An 18060-nucleotide genomic window follows, 5' to 3' on the forward strand; every position below is an offset into this window, starting at 1 on the left:
CAGTGCAACGACTGGAAAACGTCCTGAAGAGGAAACAAGAAGTCAAAGAGAGACACTGATGGTGGTTACAGGTTTTCAGTTTTATACTTGTTACCCCACAGTGAAAACATTAAACCATCTTATGAAAGCACAATTAAATTCACTCCATCCAGATTTTTATTGTCATCTGCACCAAATTGAACACATTCTTTACATCCTCTAAAAACACAGCATGCCTCCGTGCTGCTCCTGTGATGTCAGATTAAATGACTCCGTTTCCAGTGGAATCTGATGTCTGGGCTTGTGGACACTTGATGACATCACAGGAGCAGGATGGAGGCGTGTTGTGTTGTTCTGAAGAATCAGTCGCCGGTTACTTCAGCCGTGACTCTGCTGCAACACAACACTGAAGCTCCTTCATGGTGCTGAGGAGATAATGAGGGCACTTTCACTCATGGGTGAACTTTCCCTTTAAGACTATTCTGTTTGTCTCTGTGAGTTACACGTGTGTTCCGAATTTCATACATGACAACTATACGGAGGGGCGTCGTAGTTTTTGATCACGTTTCAGGAAATGTGACTCTTTACGAAGAAGAAGAAATAAAAGAGAAGAAGAAGAAAAATAAATAAAAGAGAAGAGAGGATACACCTGTGCTCGGCCCTGTTCATTGCTAACCAATCATCACGCTTCCTGTCTGACGCTAACCAATCATCACACTTCCTGTCTGACGCTAACCAATCATCACACTTCCTGTCTGACGCTAACCAATCATCACGCTTCCTGTTTGACGTTAACCAATCATCACGCTTCCTGTCTGACGCTAACCAATCATCACGCTCCGTGTCTGATGCTAACCAATCATCACGCTCCGTGTCTGACGTTAACCAATCATCACGCTTCCTGTTTGACGTTAACCAATCATCACGCTCCATGTCTGACGTTAACCAATCATCACGCTTCCTGTCTGACGTTAACCAATCATCACGCTTCCTGTCTGACGCTAACCAATCATCACGCTTCCTGTCTGATGCTAACCAATCATCACGCTTCCTGTCTGACGTTAACCAATCATCACGCTCCGTGTCTGATGCTAACCAATCATCACGCTTCCTGTCTGACGCTAACCAATCATCACGCTTCCTGTCTGACGCTAACCAATCATCACGCTTCCTGTCTGACGCTAACCAATCATCACGCTTCCTGTCTGACGCTAACCAATCATCACGCTTCCTGTCTGACGCTAACCAATCATCACACTTCCTGTCTGACGTTAACCAATCATCCAATTCCTGTCTGACGCTAACCAATCATCACGCTTCCTGTCTGACGCTAACCAATCATCACGCTTCCTGTCTGACGTTAACCAATCATCACGCTTCCTGTCTGACGTTAACCAATCATCACGCTTCCTGTCTGACGCTAACCAATCATCACGCTTCCTGTCTGACGTTAACCAATCATCACGCTTCCTGTCTGACGCTAACCAATCATCACACTTCCTGTCTGACGTTAACCAATCATCACGCTTCCTGTCTGACGCTAACCAATCATCACGCTTCCTGTTTGACGTTAACCAATCATCACGCTTCCTGTCTGACGTTAACCAATCATCACGCTTCCTGTCTGACGCTAACCAATCATCACGCTTCCTGTTTGACGTTAACCAATCATCACGCTCCGTGTCTGACGTTAACCAATCATCACGCTCCGTGTCTGACGTTAACCAATCATCACGCTTCCTGTTTGACGTTAACCAATCATCACGCTTCTTGTCTGACGTTAACCAATCATCACGCTTCCTGTCTGACGCTAACCAATCATCACGCTTCCTGTTTGACGTTAACCAATCATCACGCTCCGTGTCTGACGTTAACCAATCATCACGCTCCGTGTCTGACGTTAACCAATCATCACGCTTCCTGTCTGACGTTAACCAATCATCACGCTTCCTGCCTGACGTTAACCAATCATCACGCTTCCTGTCTGACGTTAACCAATCATGACGCTTCCTGTCTGACGTTAACCAATCATCACGCTCCGTGTCTGACGTTAACCAATCATCACGCTTCCTGTCTGACGTTAACCAATCATCACACTTCCTGTCTGACGTTAACCAATCATCACGCTCCGTTTCGGACGTTGCGGAAGTGTCTTCTTCTACGCTCTGACTGTGAGTAGAACAATAACTAGTAACTAGTCATAATAAGTCGTTAGGTAACTGCGCTGTGTATTTCTTAACTTTCGCCGCTAGCTAACTTTAGCCTGGGCTTCTACTTGAGCTAACAGGAGCTTTGTGCTAACGTTGGCTCAGTGCGCGGGTTCGTGAACACTTGAACTAGCTGTTAGCTGCTGTTAGCTGCTGTTAGCTGCTGTTAGCTGCTGTTAGCTGCTGTTAGCTGCTGTTAGCTGCTGTTAGCTGTGCTCAGGGGCCGGTGCTTGTGAGGAGCCTAACGAGTTAGCACAGTTAGCTCTGCATCGGGCCACAGCTGCTGTTAGCATCGAACCCACTGATTATATAATTTGGCTCCATTGTACGTTTGGTGTAACACTTCTTTATGTTGTCTGGTCCTGCAAACCAAACTCCACATCCGGTTATCTGCGACACAACACAATCATCAGTTCACCGCTGAGATGGATGAATGAATGAATGGTAGATAGATGGATGGATGAATAGACTGATGGATGGATTAATGGTGGATGGATGGATGGATGAATTGATGATGGATGAATGAATGAATGGTAGATAGATGGATGGATGGATGAATTGATGGTGGATGGATGAATAGACTGATGGATGGATTAATGGTGGATAGATAGATGGATGGATGAATTGATGGTGGATGGATGAATAGACTGATGGATGGATGAATTGATGGATGGATGAATTAATGGTTCATGGATGGATGGATGAATGAATTAATGGTGGATAGATAGAAGGATGGATGAATAGACTGATGGATGGATTAATGGTGGATGGATGGATGGATGAATTGATGGATGGATGAATTAATGGTTCATGGATGGATGGATGAATTGATGGATGGATGAATTGATGGATTAATAGATAGATGGATGAATTGATGGATGGATGAATTGATGGATGGATGAATTGATGGATTAATAGATAGATGGATGAATTGATGGATTAATAGATAGATGGATGAATAGACTGATGGATGGATGAATTGATGGATTAATAGATAGATGGATGAATTGATGGACGGATGAATTAATGGTTCATGGATGGATGGATGAATAGATGGATGAATTACTTTGTTGAAATTCAGTTGTCATAGCAGCCAGATGTATCAGAAGAAATAAATAATCTGTTGTTACAGGAGCCTCGGCTTCTTTCCCACCCGCAGCCAATAACTACAGTGTTACTCATTCTGGAAGTTTCTGTCATCACAGACTCACTCTAGTTTTTTAAAGTAAAGTTTGGTGATGACAGTTTGTCTTTTGTGATGTTGAGCCCTAAACACAGATGTTCATCCCAACCAGTCATCATTTACACCACATGGTATTTTTCATGTGGTTGAACACATTCACTCAACACATGATGAAGTGAAGTGACACGTGTACTTTCTGTTTGGATTCTGAGTGGCGCCTGTGGCTCTTATGAAGTTTGTTGTGTAATGATGGATTTTACAGATTCAGGGGTCAACAGAGAAGGAAACGGCCCCACCCCTCAGTCCGCCATGGTGGACATCAAGAACTTTCTGTACGCCTGGTGCGGGAAAAAGAAACTGACTCCCACCTATGACATCCGAGCAGTGGGGAACAAAAACAGGCAGAAGTTCATGTGTGAGGTGAGTTTTGTGCTTGACCTCTTGAAAGCTTCTTTCAGACCTGCACTGAACCCTGGATCTTCTCCTGAAGTTATCCACAGGCGGCGTATGTAAAAACACAGAGGTCTGAATCAGTTGCTTTAGATAAGCTGCTCCGCCTTAATGTTGCAGACATTTTCCCGTTTTTGTGAATGTGTCTGACCCGGACAATCTCCTGCTGCTTCTTCATATGGGAAAGACCAACTCTGGAGAAAGTCTGCACCCAAATATTCTAGACTACTTCAGGAACTCATGCCTGAAAACAGCTTAACTTAGTTGATGTCTAACTCTAAACTCTTGTGCGTCCAGGTGAGAGTTGATGGATTCAACTACATCGGGATGGGAAACTCCACAAACAAGAAGGACGCTCAGACCAATGCAGCCAGAGACTTTGTCAACTACCTGGTGCGAATCGGGGAAATGAGCGCAGCAGAGGTCCCGTCTGTGGGGGTCAGTGTATTACAAGTGTTTTTATTTTTCCAGGGAACGATGAGAAGGAATCAAAGGTATATGAAGTGGCTTCTCTGCCTAAAGAGGTTTTATTACGCAGCAGGTCCAGAGATGTCAGCTGTCAAAATCCTGCTCTTTTATTCTGAGATTTTCCTGTTTCTTAGTTTTGTCTGTAAAATGTAATATGTGACAGAATCATAGTCCAAAGCTGGTGGTGATAAAGTGAATTGTGTCACTAACATTTCTTTTCTACCTTCTTATAATAACGTAAGCGATCTCAAACATGTCGAGTGCAGCGCTATTTGAAGCATGCTCTCTCTCATGCTGTTGTGCTTCCACATGCTTATTTTCACTTGATTGACTATGGTCCATAACATTGTTACTGCCCATGCAGTCAGACCTCATAGTTTCAGCTGCAGTTGTGACATCATTCAGTCTGTGTGCCTGTCACTCAGACTCTCTGTGCACGTGAACCTCATTACGGCCATAAACTGAATTAATTCTGTGGCAAACACTGGACAGTGTTGTATTTAATTTATGCAACAAATTTTAAGATTCTAATACTAATAATTACAATGAGGCTTTATACAGCAGCTTTCTGTAATATCATATTTCAACTACCACTTTGATTATGGATCATTTTAAAACTGACCCTTAAACCATCTCATCAATAGTCAGGAGCTCACAGCCTCATCGCTTCCTGATGTCATGTTGAATAACTCACAGTAACTGAAAGTGTGTCTTGTGTCTCCAGGCGAGCGCTCCGGTCTGTGATCAGCCAGATGGCGGTGGAAAAGGCGCCTTTGGAGCCCTCCCCTCCAGTGGTCCGCTGCCCCCGCACCTCGTGGTGAAATCTGAGCACGGTAACATGAGTCATTTCTATAACAACGACGCTGTAAATGTGTTGATTTGCATTAATGTTAGATCTGGTTTTCTGACTGTGATCCACCTCCACACTGACTGTCAGCTTACATCCAGCACTTAAATCACACGTTAACAAGAAACTGCTGTAACAGTTCAAGGCTCCATCTGCACGATGAAGTTGTTCTGGTGGAGTTCTCCAGCCTCTGGATCAGAGACGTGTGTGAACTGATCTGGTTTCAGTTTGAAACTCTGGTTTGTGTTTTAGTCTGAACACAAACTGAGACTTTAGTACACGATGACGCCCACGTTCTCTTGTGATTGGTTCTCATCAGTCACATGACTCGACTACCAGCGGTGAACACAAAGCGTCGCTAACACTTCCTGTCAGGAACAGTTCCACCTCGTCTTTGCTCCTCCTTCAGAGGATTTTCTGTTACTAAGCAACAAACTGCAGATACAATCGACTTCCTATTTACATCACATGACCAGTGAACGTGAGCGGTCATGTGACGTGTGTTTTGAAGAGCTGAGTTCAAACCTTCAAATAGGTAACGTTCAGAGAAAAAAAAAAGAAGCTCTGAGTCGTTCTGTTCCTCTTGAACATCTACCCACTAAGATTCTGTGGTCGGCAGGTCGGGGGTCACCCTGTACTCATGCACACACCACAGTCACAGTTTATTTTCTTAATCTGTTAATGAAACGAACAGTAACTGAAACAAGCTCATTTCAACCAGGGTTCTTCTTTTCACTTCATGATCTAGAAAACACAGATTGATTCTCCACAGTCGTCATCCTGTTTTTTTCCCCTGGGTTCAGAGGAGAGCGGCAGCAGCGGGCCGGTTCCCGGAGTGACTGGTCTGGGTTACTCAGGAGGAGGGACCTCTTCGTGGGGAGGTGGAGGAGGAGGAGCTCAGTGGGACAGAGGCGCCAACCTGAAGGAGTACTACGCCAAGAGAGACGAACAGGAAGCACAGGCGGTATGTCTTCCTCCGAGTTCCCACAGTATTACAAGGTCCAAAATGTAAACCTCTGAATTTTGGGCCTTAAAAAAAGTCTTAATTATGTCAAATATAACGTAGTTGGTCTAAAATATGTTTAGGTAGGTTTAAATAAAGTTATCCTTCATTTACGGCTACTTCTGTCGCATATTTAAATCAATTTTTTAAAGGGAAATATTTTGGTGTCTATGAATATGTATGTATATACAGTATATGTATAGTTTGAAATGTCCCTGGGTGTTGTAGTTCTCTGTGATACAGATATTAACACACTAATTAAACTACAAACAGACCAGCACATAACTGATCATCGACAAATAATAATAATAATAAACTTTATTTATATAGCACTTAAAGGTCCAGTGTGTAAGATTCAGGTGAAAGGATCTACTGGCAGATATTTAATGTAGAATAATCCTCGTGATGTTTTCACTCGTTCGTTTCATCTAAATTGTTTGAATTGGGGTTTTGTTTACCCCAGAAAATACCTTTTATATTTAAATACTTTATGTTTAAATACTTTATGTTTAAATACTTTATATTTAAATACTTTATATTTAAATACTTTATATTTAAATAATTTATATTTAAATACTTTATGTTAAAGTACTTTATATTTAAATACTTTATATTTACATGGAGGGGACCCTCTCTACGGAGGCCTCCATGTTTTTTACATGGGTCCAGACTGAACAAACTAAAACCTTTTGAGTTTTTATGACGACTGAAGCTGCCGCAGGTTCTTCATGTTTGGAAGGAGAGGGGGAGGGGAGGGGTGTTCAGCTGCAACATGACACTTCAACACTAGATGTCACTAAATTCTACACACTGTACCTTTAAAAACAGAGTTTACAAAGTGTGTTGACGGCAAAGCAAAAAGTCAAATACAAGAGAAATGGTTCTACTTGACATACGTCTAAAGTTTCTTATATAATGGTCATAAAAGTCTGAAAACTGGTTGAAACCAGCAGAAATTCTTCTTCCTGTCTAACAACCAGAATTCTCAGAATTCACTTCTGGAAAAGATCTGTTCATTTTCTCAACCCAAGTAAATTTTATGTCTCAGAATTCCACAGACACAATACTCCAGATTTATTAGAGCTTAATTAAACCATCTTCTCCTTTTCATAGACTCTGGAGTCAGAGGAGGTGGACCTGAACGCAAATCTTCACGGTAACTGGACCCTGGAGAACGCCAAGGCCCGTCTGAACCAGTTCTTCCAGAAGGAGAAAACCAGTGCTGAGTATAAATACAGCCAAGTGGGACCGGACCACAACAGGTCTGAATCACAAAACTCTTCAAGGCCGACAGCAAATTTAAAGCAAATTATTATTATTTGTTATTTTATATATTTAGTCATGATTAAAGAATGAGAGAAGAGCGACTGTTGAGATTCAAACACGGTAGAATAATATGGAGCTCACAACATATCCGAGCTCTTGATCATGTGTGTTTCCCCAGAGAGAATAATTAGTTTTTCATCTTCCTCCTTTATTTATCTTTTTTGTTCCAGATGTACAGAACATTTTTAATGTCATCAAATCCATCAGCCGCTTCATAAACAGTTTTCAGACATGATCTGTGTAAAATGTTGTGTGGACATGTTGTGTAGTCACTGTTTGTGAAGCAGCAGCAGATTGTCCACTCGCTCACTGAGACGTTTCCAGATGTTCTCCTGTGGTTTTCTCTCATGGACTCACTCTGACATTTTACAGATGTTTTACCAGAGGCTGCAGGAGAAGATCCAGAACATGACAGGAACATGTATGAGGTTCATTTCATGTCTGAAAACAGTTATAGGCGAAGTTTTACAGTGTTTGTGTGTGAGAAAGTTAGAAAAAAGAAGAAGCTGGTTGGTAGTCCCACACTTAGTGTTCAGGATGCCCCTGTATGTTTTTCTGCTGGACTGCTGTAACCCCAGAGACCTCCAGAGTGTGTTGGATACACCAGAGAGATCTCACTGTCTGATGTCATGTTGTAGAGCAGGAGACACACACCAGCTTAACTCTTCAACCTTCTGATCCCGTCACATGAAAACAGGTTTCATCAACTCAGGGCTTCCTTTTTATTTCAGAGGAAGTTTGTTTCCTGAGTGATGTCGGTGGTATAATAACAATCAGAGACTAAGTTTGAGTCTGGTCACTTGTCACTGACCCCAGAAAAAACTAATCCATAATCCTTTCTCCCAAATTAATACGATTCATAGATTTTAAACCGCAGTTTTAACATTCATCATAATCTGTTTTAAGGTGTCAAAGATAAGACAGTTTAATAAATGATAAAACCTGAGTCTGTCTATATCAACATTCAACTCTCAGACAATAGTATATTATAAACTTTATTTATGCATCACATCATGCACCTTAAAGTGCTTTTACTCAACAAATCATAGACTCAATATAAAGACGATTAGAGACTGTATATACAAAGTTTTTATAATTTTTTTATTATTAAAAAAGTGATGGACAGAGGTTTGTGGTTGTTAAATGTCCCGTCCTGGTGCACACATGCAGCTGGTGAGTTTTAGAGACTAGGGTGACGCCAGAGCTCACAACCACCCTGAAGGAAGACATGGGACAGCGTTTAGATGAACTAAAGCTGTCCCATGGGTGCAGCTCGAAGCTCAGTGGAGTCTGGTTGTGATTTCTGGTGTCACTGTTCACCGCAGGGCCGAGAGTCGCTGGGAGAAATCCACAGTCTAAGCCGGTGTTTTATTTAATATCCCAAGTCTGGCAGAAAAACATACAGGCTTCCTCCTGAGAACACGACAGGTGAGTCATCGCTTCACAGGAAGTTTTTATTCACAGCTTTTAGTTTGAAAAGCTCAGAGGAAGTGAAGATGTGACGTTTGTCTCTGCAGGAGCTTCATCGCAGAGATGCAGCTGTTTGTGAAACAGCTGGGCAGAAGTAAGACACTCTTCTCTCTCTCGCACTTTTCAGGGGGAAGTAAAATCATTTTTTTTGTTTGAACAAATGTTTGATCTGAATCTTACAATAATATGACTTCATCATTTCTGCAGAGGATCTAAAGGATCTTTGTCGAGCAGCTGCTCATGTCATTGTCTGTTCTGCAGGAATCACGGCTCGAGAACACGGTTCCAACAAGAAGCTGGCGGCTCAGTCTTGCGCTCTGTCTCTGATCCGACAGCTGTATCATCTGGGCGTCGTGGAGGTGTACTCCGGAGTCACCAAAAAGAAGGAAGGAGAAAATGTACGTCGTTGGCCTTGTTTCAGATGAGAGACATTGAGGGAAGTTCAGTCAACCAGAAAACGTAACCGTGTTGGTGTTGTCCTGTGTTGTTGTGTCCAGTTGGCACCGTATGACGTCAATGTGTCTCCAGAACTTCAGCAGCAGCTGGCCAGTGTGGTCCAGGAGCTCGGAGTCCACATCCCGCCGCCAGTGAGTCACACACTTACCACTGACCAGGAACTTCACAGACACATTACGTTTGAGCTGATCATGCTAACCTGGCTCATCCTGTCCAGCCTGCAGACCCCAGCTGCCCCGTGTCTCTGGTTCAGGGGAAGATGGCGACGTTCGAGCCGTCGCAGCGGCAGAGCGGAGCCGGTGTTGTTCCCTGGTCGCCGCCTCAGGTCAACTGGAACCCCTGGACCAGCAGCAACATCGACGAAGGACCGCTGGCATTTGTGAGCTTGTTTTCTACCTCTCTAATATTTTTATTTCATCTGGTTCATCTAATTGATTTATTAGGATTTATTGCAGATTTTCAATATTCAACTGATTGCTGATAAACTTCTGATTCAGACGACAGTTTGTAGCATAATTTTGATTTAAGAGCAAATGAGAAGGAAATAGAAAAACCTGGAGTCATTGAGGAGTCGTCAGATGACATTTGATTTCTTCATGAATCATCTCTGAGAACCCGGGAAATCTCCTGCTGCTTCTTCAAACTCAGTTCATGTCTGAAAACATGTGGTGTCATGGCTGCTCTGTGTGATGTCTCCTGACGTACTGACGTGTTGTGATGTCATGAATTATTCCCAGTGCACCCCGGAGCAGATCAGTGGCGAGCTGCACGACGAGCTGATGTACCAACTGAAACAGGACGAGAACCTGCACCAGGTCAGTGGAGTTGTTTCTCCTTTAGTTTGATTCACGTCTGGGTTTAATGAAACAAGATGAGAGCTGAACACAGACTAAAGAAACTGAAGTTTGAGCTGAATCCTTACAGATCTTTCACAAACCTCTGAATTCATTTCTCTTCAGTTTCATTTGATCGTTTAAATGTTCAGGGAAAATCTGAAAATCTTGAACAAAACAACTACATGTTTTCACTCAGAAAACAAATTCAGATTTCAGTGATTGTTTTTTGTCTGACTGATAAATTAATATTTAGTCTAAAACTAAATTAAAACCATGTGTTTTTAGTTCCAAATGTTTTAAAGGTTGTTTGTGTGGATAAAAAAGAGAAAATAAAACTCTACGATGCAGATCCTGCTGGAGCGCATGCAACTGCCCGTCAAACAGTTCGAGAAGGAGATCATGGACGCCATCGACGACAACCCCGTGGTGATCATCAGAGGAGCGACAGGCTGCGGGAAAACCACTCAGGTTCCTCAGTACATCCTGGACCGCTTCATCAAGGGAGCCCGAGCGTCCGACTGCAACATCGTGGTCACTCAGGTAACACTGAAACTAAAACTGAGTGAGACGTTAAACATCTTCAAGAATCCAGTTCCTCTTGGAGATTGAAATACGTCTGATAAAATGTTTGCAGGTCTGTGATTTACAGAGGAATCGTGGAGACTCTCAGTTATGACATCATCTTATCATCTTGCCCGTTAACGTGTATTTCTGAAGTCGACTGTCCTTCCTCCACAGCCCAGACGAATCAGCGCCGTGTCTGTGGCGGAGAGAGTCGCCTTTGAGCGAGGGGAGGATCTCGGGAAGAGCTGCGGCTACAGTGTCCGCTTCGAGTCCGTCCTCCCCCGACCCCACGCAAGTGTCCTCTTCTGCACCGTTGGTAAGTAAACGGTGTAAAAGTCTTTAACAGAACAAATGTTACACCAGATGAAAAATCATTATCCTCATCGTGATAATATATATCCTCATAATATATTGTTTTATTGTAGAGGGATGACAATAACAACGTGCTTCAGTGTGACTCGTATGTGACTCGTATGTGACACGTATGTCAGCAGGTCGGTGATAAGCGTGTTGTTGTTGCAGGCGTTCTGCTGCGGAAGCTTGAAGCTGGAATCAGAGGCATCAGTCACGTGATCGTTGATGAGATCCACGAGCGAGACATTAACGTGAGTTCATTTATTGACGATTTATTAACTGTTGCTGGAACACAACCTGACATGTGTGTGTGCGTGTGTGCGTGCGTGCGTGCAGACGGACTTCCTGTTGGTGGTCCTCAGAGACGTGGTCCAGGCCTACCCACAGGTCCGTGTCATCCTCATGTCGGCCACCATCGACACCACCATGTTCAGAGAGTACTTCTTCAACTGTCCCATCATCGAGGTGTTCGGACGAACTTTCCCTGTTCAAGGTAACGCAGACGTCTGCACATCACAGACGTGTTTTCAGATGTCCGACGATTCAAGGTCGCGATGTTTTTTCAGAACTAAACTGGAGTCTGTTAGATTTGTTATCGTTGAGTGAAGCTGAGGAAAGATTCATGTTTCAGTTTTTACAGAGTCAATGTTTTTTATGTTTAGAAAAAAAATTGCCTTTTGGAGTTTTACTGGATTGACGTTTGTTGTTTGCAGAGTATTTCCTGGAAGATTGTATCCAGATGACGAACTTCGTTCCTCCACCGATGGACAGAAAGAAGAAAGATAAAGACGAAGAGGGAGGAGACGAGGATGTAAGAAACTTCAGCAACTGTATATAAAGATGATCACTGACTGTATATAAAGATGATCACTGACTGTATATAAAGATGATCACTGACTGTATATAAAGATGATCACTGACTGTATATAAAGACGATCACTGACTGTATATAAAGATGATCACTGACTGTATATAAAGATGATCACTGACTGTATATAAAGACACTGACTGTATATAAAGACCATCACTGACTGTATATAAAGATGATCACTGACTGTATATAAAGACGATCACTGACTGTATATAAAGACGATCTAGATGAAATATTGGGGATATGAAAGCTTCCACCTTGTGTTCCTGACTGTCAGTATCTGGAGTGGTGGAGTTTGTGTTGATTATGTGTCAGTGTCCATGTTGAGGTGTCTTCTGTCTGCAGACCAACTGTAATGTGATCTGTGGACCTGATTACACGGCGGAGACGAAGCATTCGATGGCTCAAATAAACGAGAAGGAGACGTCCTTCGAGCTGGTCGAAGCTCTGCTCAAGTACATCGAGAGTCTGCAGGTGAGCGGAGCCGTGCTCGTCTTCCTGCCCGGCTGGAACCTCATCTACTCCATGCAGAGGCACCTGGAGTCCAACCCGCACTTTGGTACGCTTCACTACACGTCACATCTGAATTGCTGCTGTGAGATAAAACATTAAAACCGCTGATGTAAACCCTTTGAGCCGAAAAGGGTCGAAAGGTTTTTATATTATTGCAGTGGTTCATTTATTTATTGATACATTTTCTCTGCAGGGAGTAATCGATACCGAATCCTGCCGCTTCACTCTCAGATCCCCCGAGAGGAGCAGAGGAGGGTGTTTGACCCGGTTCCTGACAACATTACGAAGGTCAGACATCAGAGAATCTGTTCTGTTAGTTTGATTCAAACCAGACGACCTAAAACTGAGCATCTCTTCAACATCACTTTATTTTCATACACAAAACTGTGACAGCACAAAGACATGAAATCAGTTTTTATTCAATCTCAAGTGAAACAGACGTCACATGTTTGATTCCTCATATTCACGTGTCTGGCAAAAACAGGAAGTTGTGTGGATGTTGATTGGTCGTTTATGGCAGCAGATAGCTCTGATTGTCCGTCAGCGCCCCCATGTGGCAGAGTCGACAGCAACCAGCAGCTCAAAATGTAAAGTTATGACGACAGCCTGCTTCTGTCTCCAGGACTTTTCTCCACATCCTTTCCCTTCGTTTGTAGATTGAACCGATAAGTGGGACAGCCTAAGTCCCTGTACACCGGTCGCTAACTGTCAGAATTTAAAGTCACGGGGAGGAAGTTAAAAATCCATTAATAGATCAGATTAAGGTAAAATATATCAGATTAGATTCAAAGAAATCGGATTAGATCAGAGCAGAATGAAGAAGGTGTGTTTTAAAAATCTGTGTCTGGATGTTTCAGGTGATTCTGTCCACAAACATCGCAGAGACGAGTATCACCATCAACGATGTCGTCTACGTCATTGACTCCTGCAAGTAAGTGTGTGTATTGTTGTGTGTGTATTGTTGTGTGTGTGTGTCAGGTCAAAGGTTGTCTGGCTTTTCTGACTTTGTGTTTGTGTGTCCACAGACAGAAGGTGAAGCTCTTCACTTCCCACAACAACATGACCAACTACGCCACCGTCTGGGCGTCCAAGACCAACCTGGAGCAGAGGAAAGGTCGAGCCGGTCGAGTTCGACCCGGGTTCTGCTTCCATCTCTGCAGCCACGCTCGGTTCGACCGGTACGAACTTTGACCTCCGGCGTCCTTCCAGCTGAGCTGCTCGTATTCTCTGTCCAGTCGTGATTTCAGATGTCGTGTCTCTGCAGGCTTGAGACTCACATGACACCAGAGATCTTCAGGACGCCGCTGCATGAAGTCGCTCTGAGCATCAAACTGCTGAGACTCGGAGCCATCGGACACTTCCTGTCCAAGGCCATCGAGCCGCCGCCGCTGGATGCTGTCATCGAGGCCGAACACACTCTGAAAGGTACGAGACACACACAGATTACCATGTTTAAGATGAAGAAGAAGAATGCATGAGCTTCACGGTGGTTAAATAAGTGTGTGTGTGTGTGTGTGTGTGTTTCAGAGCTGGATGCTCTGGACGTTAATGACGAGCTGACTCCTCTGGGACGGATTCTAGCTCGACTCCCTATCGAACCTCGCCTGGGGAAGATGATGATCATGGGCTGCATCTTTCAGTCAGTGTCTCCCTCACGTCACTGGACCGACCAATCACCTGACGTCCTGTATGTTACTGGGCGGAGTCGGTGATGTGTATTTCTGTCTCCCTCCAGCGTTGGTGATGCGATGTGCACCATCTCAGCTGCTTCCTGTTTCCAGGAGCCGTTCATCAACGAGGGGAAGCGTCTCGGCTTCGTCCATAGAAACTTTGCGGGCGGTCGTTTCTCTGATCACGTGGCGCTGCTGTCGGTGTTCCAGGCGTGGGACGACATCAGGTACGATAATTCAAACACATGAGGTTTATTAAACTAAAGAATGTTTATGTTTACTGCAGAAACGTTTTCTTTCTGAATATAAAGCCATTTAATATTTTTTCAAAGACGTATATTATTTGCATATTTTAAATTTCTTGGATATTCTGGATATTTAGTTTCCTGTTTATATTTAATTTGATTTGATGATGATTTGATTGATTAAAGTCACGTGTTCCTGTAGCGGAACATGTGCAGAGACGTCAGCGTGTTGGCTGCAGGTCAGAGGTCGTTTTATGACGATAAAATGCTGAAAGTGAAAGGGGCGTGGTCTTGACCTGCAGTCAGACTGGCAGTCTGTGAACTCTGCGTCTCTTCCTGCCCAGGATTAACGGCGAGGAGGCAGAGATTCGTTTCTGTGAACACAAACGTCTGAACATGTCGACTCTGAGGATGACCTGGGAGGCTAAAGTCCAGCTGAAGGAGATCCTGGTCAACTCTGGATTCCCTGAAGGTACTTGAACGCACCACTGATGAACTCAAAGTCATCAGATCACGTTCATACACGACTGACTGACGACAAAGGATCACACACGACACCATCTTTCACCAAATCAATACCGCCCTCACCCCGCCCTGCGCTCTGATTGGCTGTTGACACCGATTCATCTTAGATATTCAGCGTAGCGTCTGCCACCTGTCAATCAAACGCTGATATGTCTCAGAGTCTATGTCCCCCCCCCCCCCCCCCCCCCCCCCCAGAGTCTCTGCTGACACAGATGTTCAACGCGGTCGGACCGGACAACAATCTGGACGTGGTCATTTCTCTGCTGACCTTCGGCTTGTACCCCAACGTCTGCTACCACAAAGAGAAGAGGAAGATCCTGACCACTGAGGGGCGCAACGCCCTCATCCACAAATCCTCAGTCAACTGTCCGTTTAGCAGCCACGACATGAGCTACCCCTCGCCGTTCTTCGTCTTCAGCGAGAAGGTAAAACTCCCACGATGAACTTTTGAAGACTCGTTCAACACGAAGTGAAAGAAAATATTCTGGATTGTTTTTACAAATATTTTTGATAAACATGAAATTAAGAGGAAAAATAAAAATCTAAGAATTCTGTTATCGTTTTCAAAATTGTTGAATCCAGACGTGATGTCATGAGACGGGTTGTGTGTCGTTGTGGAAACTAAAAGTCTGTCGTGTTTGTGGCGTCAGATTCGAACCAGAGCGATCTCGGCTAAAGGGATGACTCTGGTCAGTCCGCTGCAGCTGCTGCTGTTCGCCTGCAAGAAGATCAGCTCCGACGGAGAAATCGTGGGACTGGACGACTGGTGAGGATTGACACGACCACACACACACACACACACACACACGCACAAACAGACAGTTGATGGATTGATCGTGTGTCCAGGATCAAACTGAGGATCCCTCATGAGGTGGGAGGAGCCATTGTGGCCCTGCGCGCTGCTCTGGAGGCGCTGGTGGTGGAAGTGACCAAAGACCCAGAATTCATCAGACAGATGGATCAGAGCAACGAGAGGCTGATCAACGTCATCAGACTCGTGTCCAAACCCACCGCCGCTGGACTCAACCTGATGAGCACACACAGGTAACACATCACACTCTTTGTTGTGTGATGTTTTGTAGTTTCAGTGAAGCTGAACTCAGTGTCTTCGTCTCTGCTCAGGATGGGAGACGGTCCTCGACCTCCCAAGATGGGACGCTTCGATGGAGGAGGAGGTGGCTACCGGGGGGGAGGATACGGAGGGGGAGGAGGGGGTTACAGAGGTAGGGGAGGATATGGAGGTGGGGGTGGGTACAGGGGTGGGGAAGGAGGGTACCGGAGTGGTGGGGGATACAGGGGAGGTGGTGGAGGGGGTTATGGAGGAGGAGGAGGGTATAGAGGAGGAGGAGGTTATGGAGGAGGAGGAGGGTATAGAGGAGGAGGGGGTTATGGAGGAGGAGGAGGTTATGGAGGAGGAGGAGGGTATAGAGGAGGAGGAGGGTACCGAGGAGGTTATTAAAGTCCTGATATCACGGTGACATCATTGGTGATGATGACATTCAGTCATTTCCTGAGCTCCTTATATCAGCTGTGATGATGATGATGATGAAGATGATAAAATAAATATTCAACATGTGAAGCTGATGGTTGCTTCGGTTTTTTCTTCCTCATCAAAGTCAGTTCGAACAATGATGGAAGTGAACATCAGAGCTCTGTGAGGCCGGACCTCAGCTCCTCTCTGGAGCCGGGTCTGGACCTCAGCTCCTCTCTGGAGCCGGGGCCTCAGCTCCACTCTGGAGCCGGGGCCTCAGCTCCTCTCTGGAGCCGGGTCCGTGCCTCAGCTCCACTCTGGAGCCGGGTCCGTGCCTCAGCTCCACTCTGGAGCCGGGTCCGGACCTCAGCTCCTCTCCGGAGCCGGGTCCGCACCTCAGCTCCTCTCTGGAGCCGGGTCCGGACCTCAGCTCCTCTCTGGAGCCGGGGCCTCAGCTCCTCTCTGGAGCCGGGTCCGGGCCTCAGGGTTAGACAGGCGGAGCTGGAGCTCAGGAACTGATCACTTTTTCTTCTGTAGCTTCAGGAGGAAGTTCAGTTAAAATGATTTATAAATGACCTTTAAGTTTGTGCAGGCCGCCAGCAGGAGGCGCCATCTGACTCCTTTTCTGTGGAGCAGTTGTAATTGTTGGAAGATGTTGGCCCTCGACCCTCAGGGGCCTCGGACCCCCGGCTCACTCTGTTTGTCTGTGATTGTTTCATCTCATTTGTGTGAGAATGTTCATCAGTTAGATCCGAATCATCTGATGTGTGATGTGATGGGTCCTGGATTATGATCTGTGGCCCCGTCCTGAAGAGGGGCCCCTGAGGGTTTAATTTAATTTAAACGTGTTGTTAAATTAAAGTGTGTTCGTTACCAGTCAGTCATCACGACTAAGGATGAAAAACCATTGAAGCTCCAGAAGAACAGAGAGAACAATGTTCCAGTGTTTGAGAAGTAAACTGAATTCATTATTTATTAATCATTGACTGTGCAAATATAATTTATTTACCAAAATGTAAAGAGTTAAAACTTTAAATCATCAATTCAGCTCCAGAAACTTCCATGAAAACAAAGAGTTTAAAGTTGTAAATTCACTTTTTGTCTCTTTGATGATTTTTAATCGATTTTAACGTCTTTACATTTTATTAATAACCTGAGTTACATCCATTGATCATCCGGGTTTGTTTGCATTTTCATTTTTAACTTTCAAATAAAGAAAGCTCATTTCTGCCTATGTGATTATTAAGCGGTTGTAAAATGTTTGCAGGTAGAAGGTGATTCTTTCGAAAAAGGTTTTCAATCAAATCCTCAGAACTGCTCGTCCATACATTTCCAACATATTCCTGACAATAAAGTTTTATTTGAACAAATTCCCCGATGTCTCTGATTGGTTCCTGCACAACTTGAAAAAAGATGAAGTTCAGGAGCAGAAAGACCGTCAGTGACCTTTAGTCTGTCCGGGGAGACTCATGTTTGACCTTTGACCTTGTCTGAAGATCTAATCCCAGCTGATTGTGTCAGTGAACACGTTCTGATCCTCATCATGTGACCGAGTCCGAAGGTCCTGAGTGAAAACTGTTCATCTAATGTCTTCATTCCACTCAGCTCCACCTCGACACTAT

At 44.4% G+C, this 18060-nt stretch overlaps 1 protein-coding gene across 6 annotated transcripts; it reads left to right on the forward strand.

Moving 5' to 3' along the window:
* The first annotated feature begins 1998 nt into the window (after positions 1–1998).
* Positions 1999–17808, forward strand: dhx9 (DEAH (Asp-Glu-Ala-His) box helicase 9). 6 transcript variants are annotated; one of them, XM_069511362.1, is made up of 28 exons: positions 1999–2150; positions 3632–3789; positions 4117–4257; positions 5012–5120; positions 5938–6098; positions 7251–7399; positions 8981–9027; positions 9195–9331; positions 9431–9520; positions 9607–9768; positions 10127–10204; positions 10574–10765; positions 10964–11105; positions 11312–11394; positions 11480–11636; positions 11857–11954; positions 12360–12573; positions 12721–12815; positions 13385–13458; positions 13553–13705; positions 13792–13952; positions 14055–14166; positions 14263–14424; positions 14787–14914; positions 15163–15392; positions 15618–15733; positions 15814–16011; positions 16090–17808. In XM_069511362.1, the coding sequence occupies exons 2-28, from the start codon at positions 3679–3681 to the stop codon at positions 16424–16426; spliced, it is 3837 nt and encodes a 1278-aa protein (XP_069367463.1). In that variant the 5' UTR covers positions 1999–2150; positions 3632–3678; the 3' UTR covers positions 16427–17808. The 6 variants fall into 6 exon arrangements, with proteins under 6 accessions (XP_069367463.1, XP_069367465.1, XP_069367462.1 ...); XM_069511364.1 differs by having other exon boundaries at positions 2147–2298; XM_069511361.1 differs by lacking the exon at positions 1999–2150 and adding an exon at positions 2157–3500.
* The last annotated feature ends 252 nt before the right edge of the window (positions 17809–18060 follow it).

This window comes from Paralichthys olivaceus, chromosome 16 (assembly GCF_024713975.1).
Source record: "Paralichthys olivaceus isolate ysfri-2021 chromosome 16, ASM2471397v2, whole genome shotgun sequence".
Taxonomy (NCBI): domain Eukaryota; kingdom Metazoa; phylum Chordata; class Actinopteri; order Pleuronectiformes; family Paralichthyidae; genus Paralichthys; species Paralichthys olivaceus.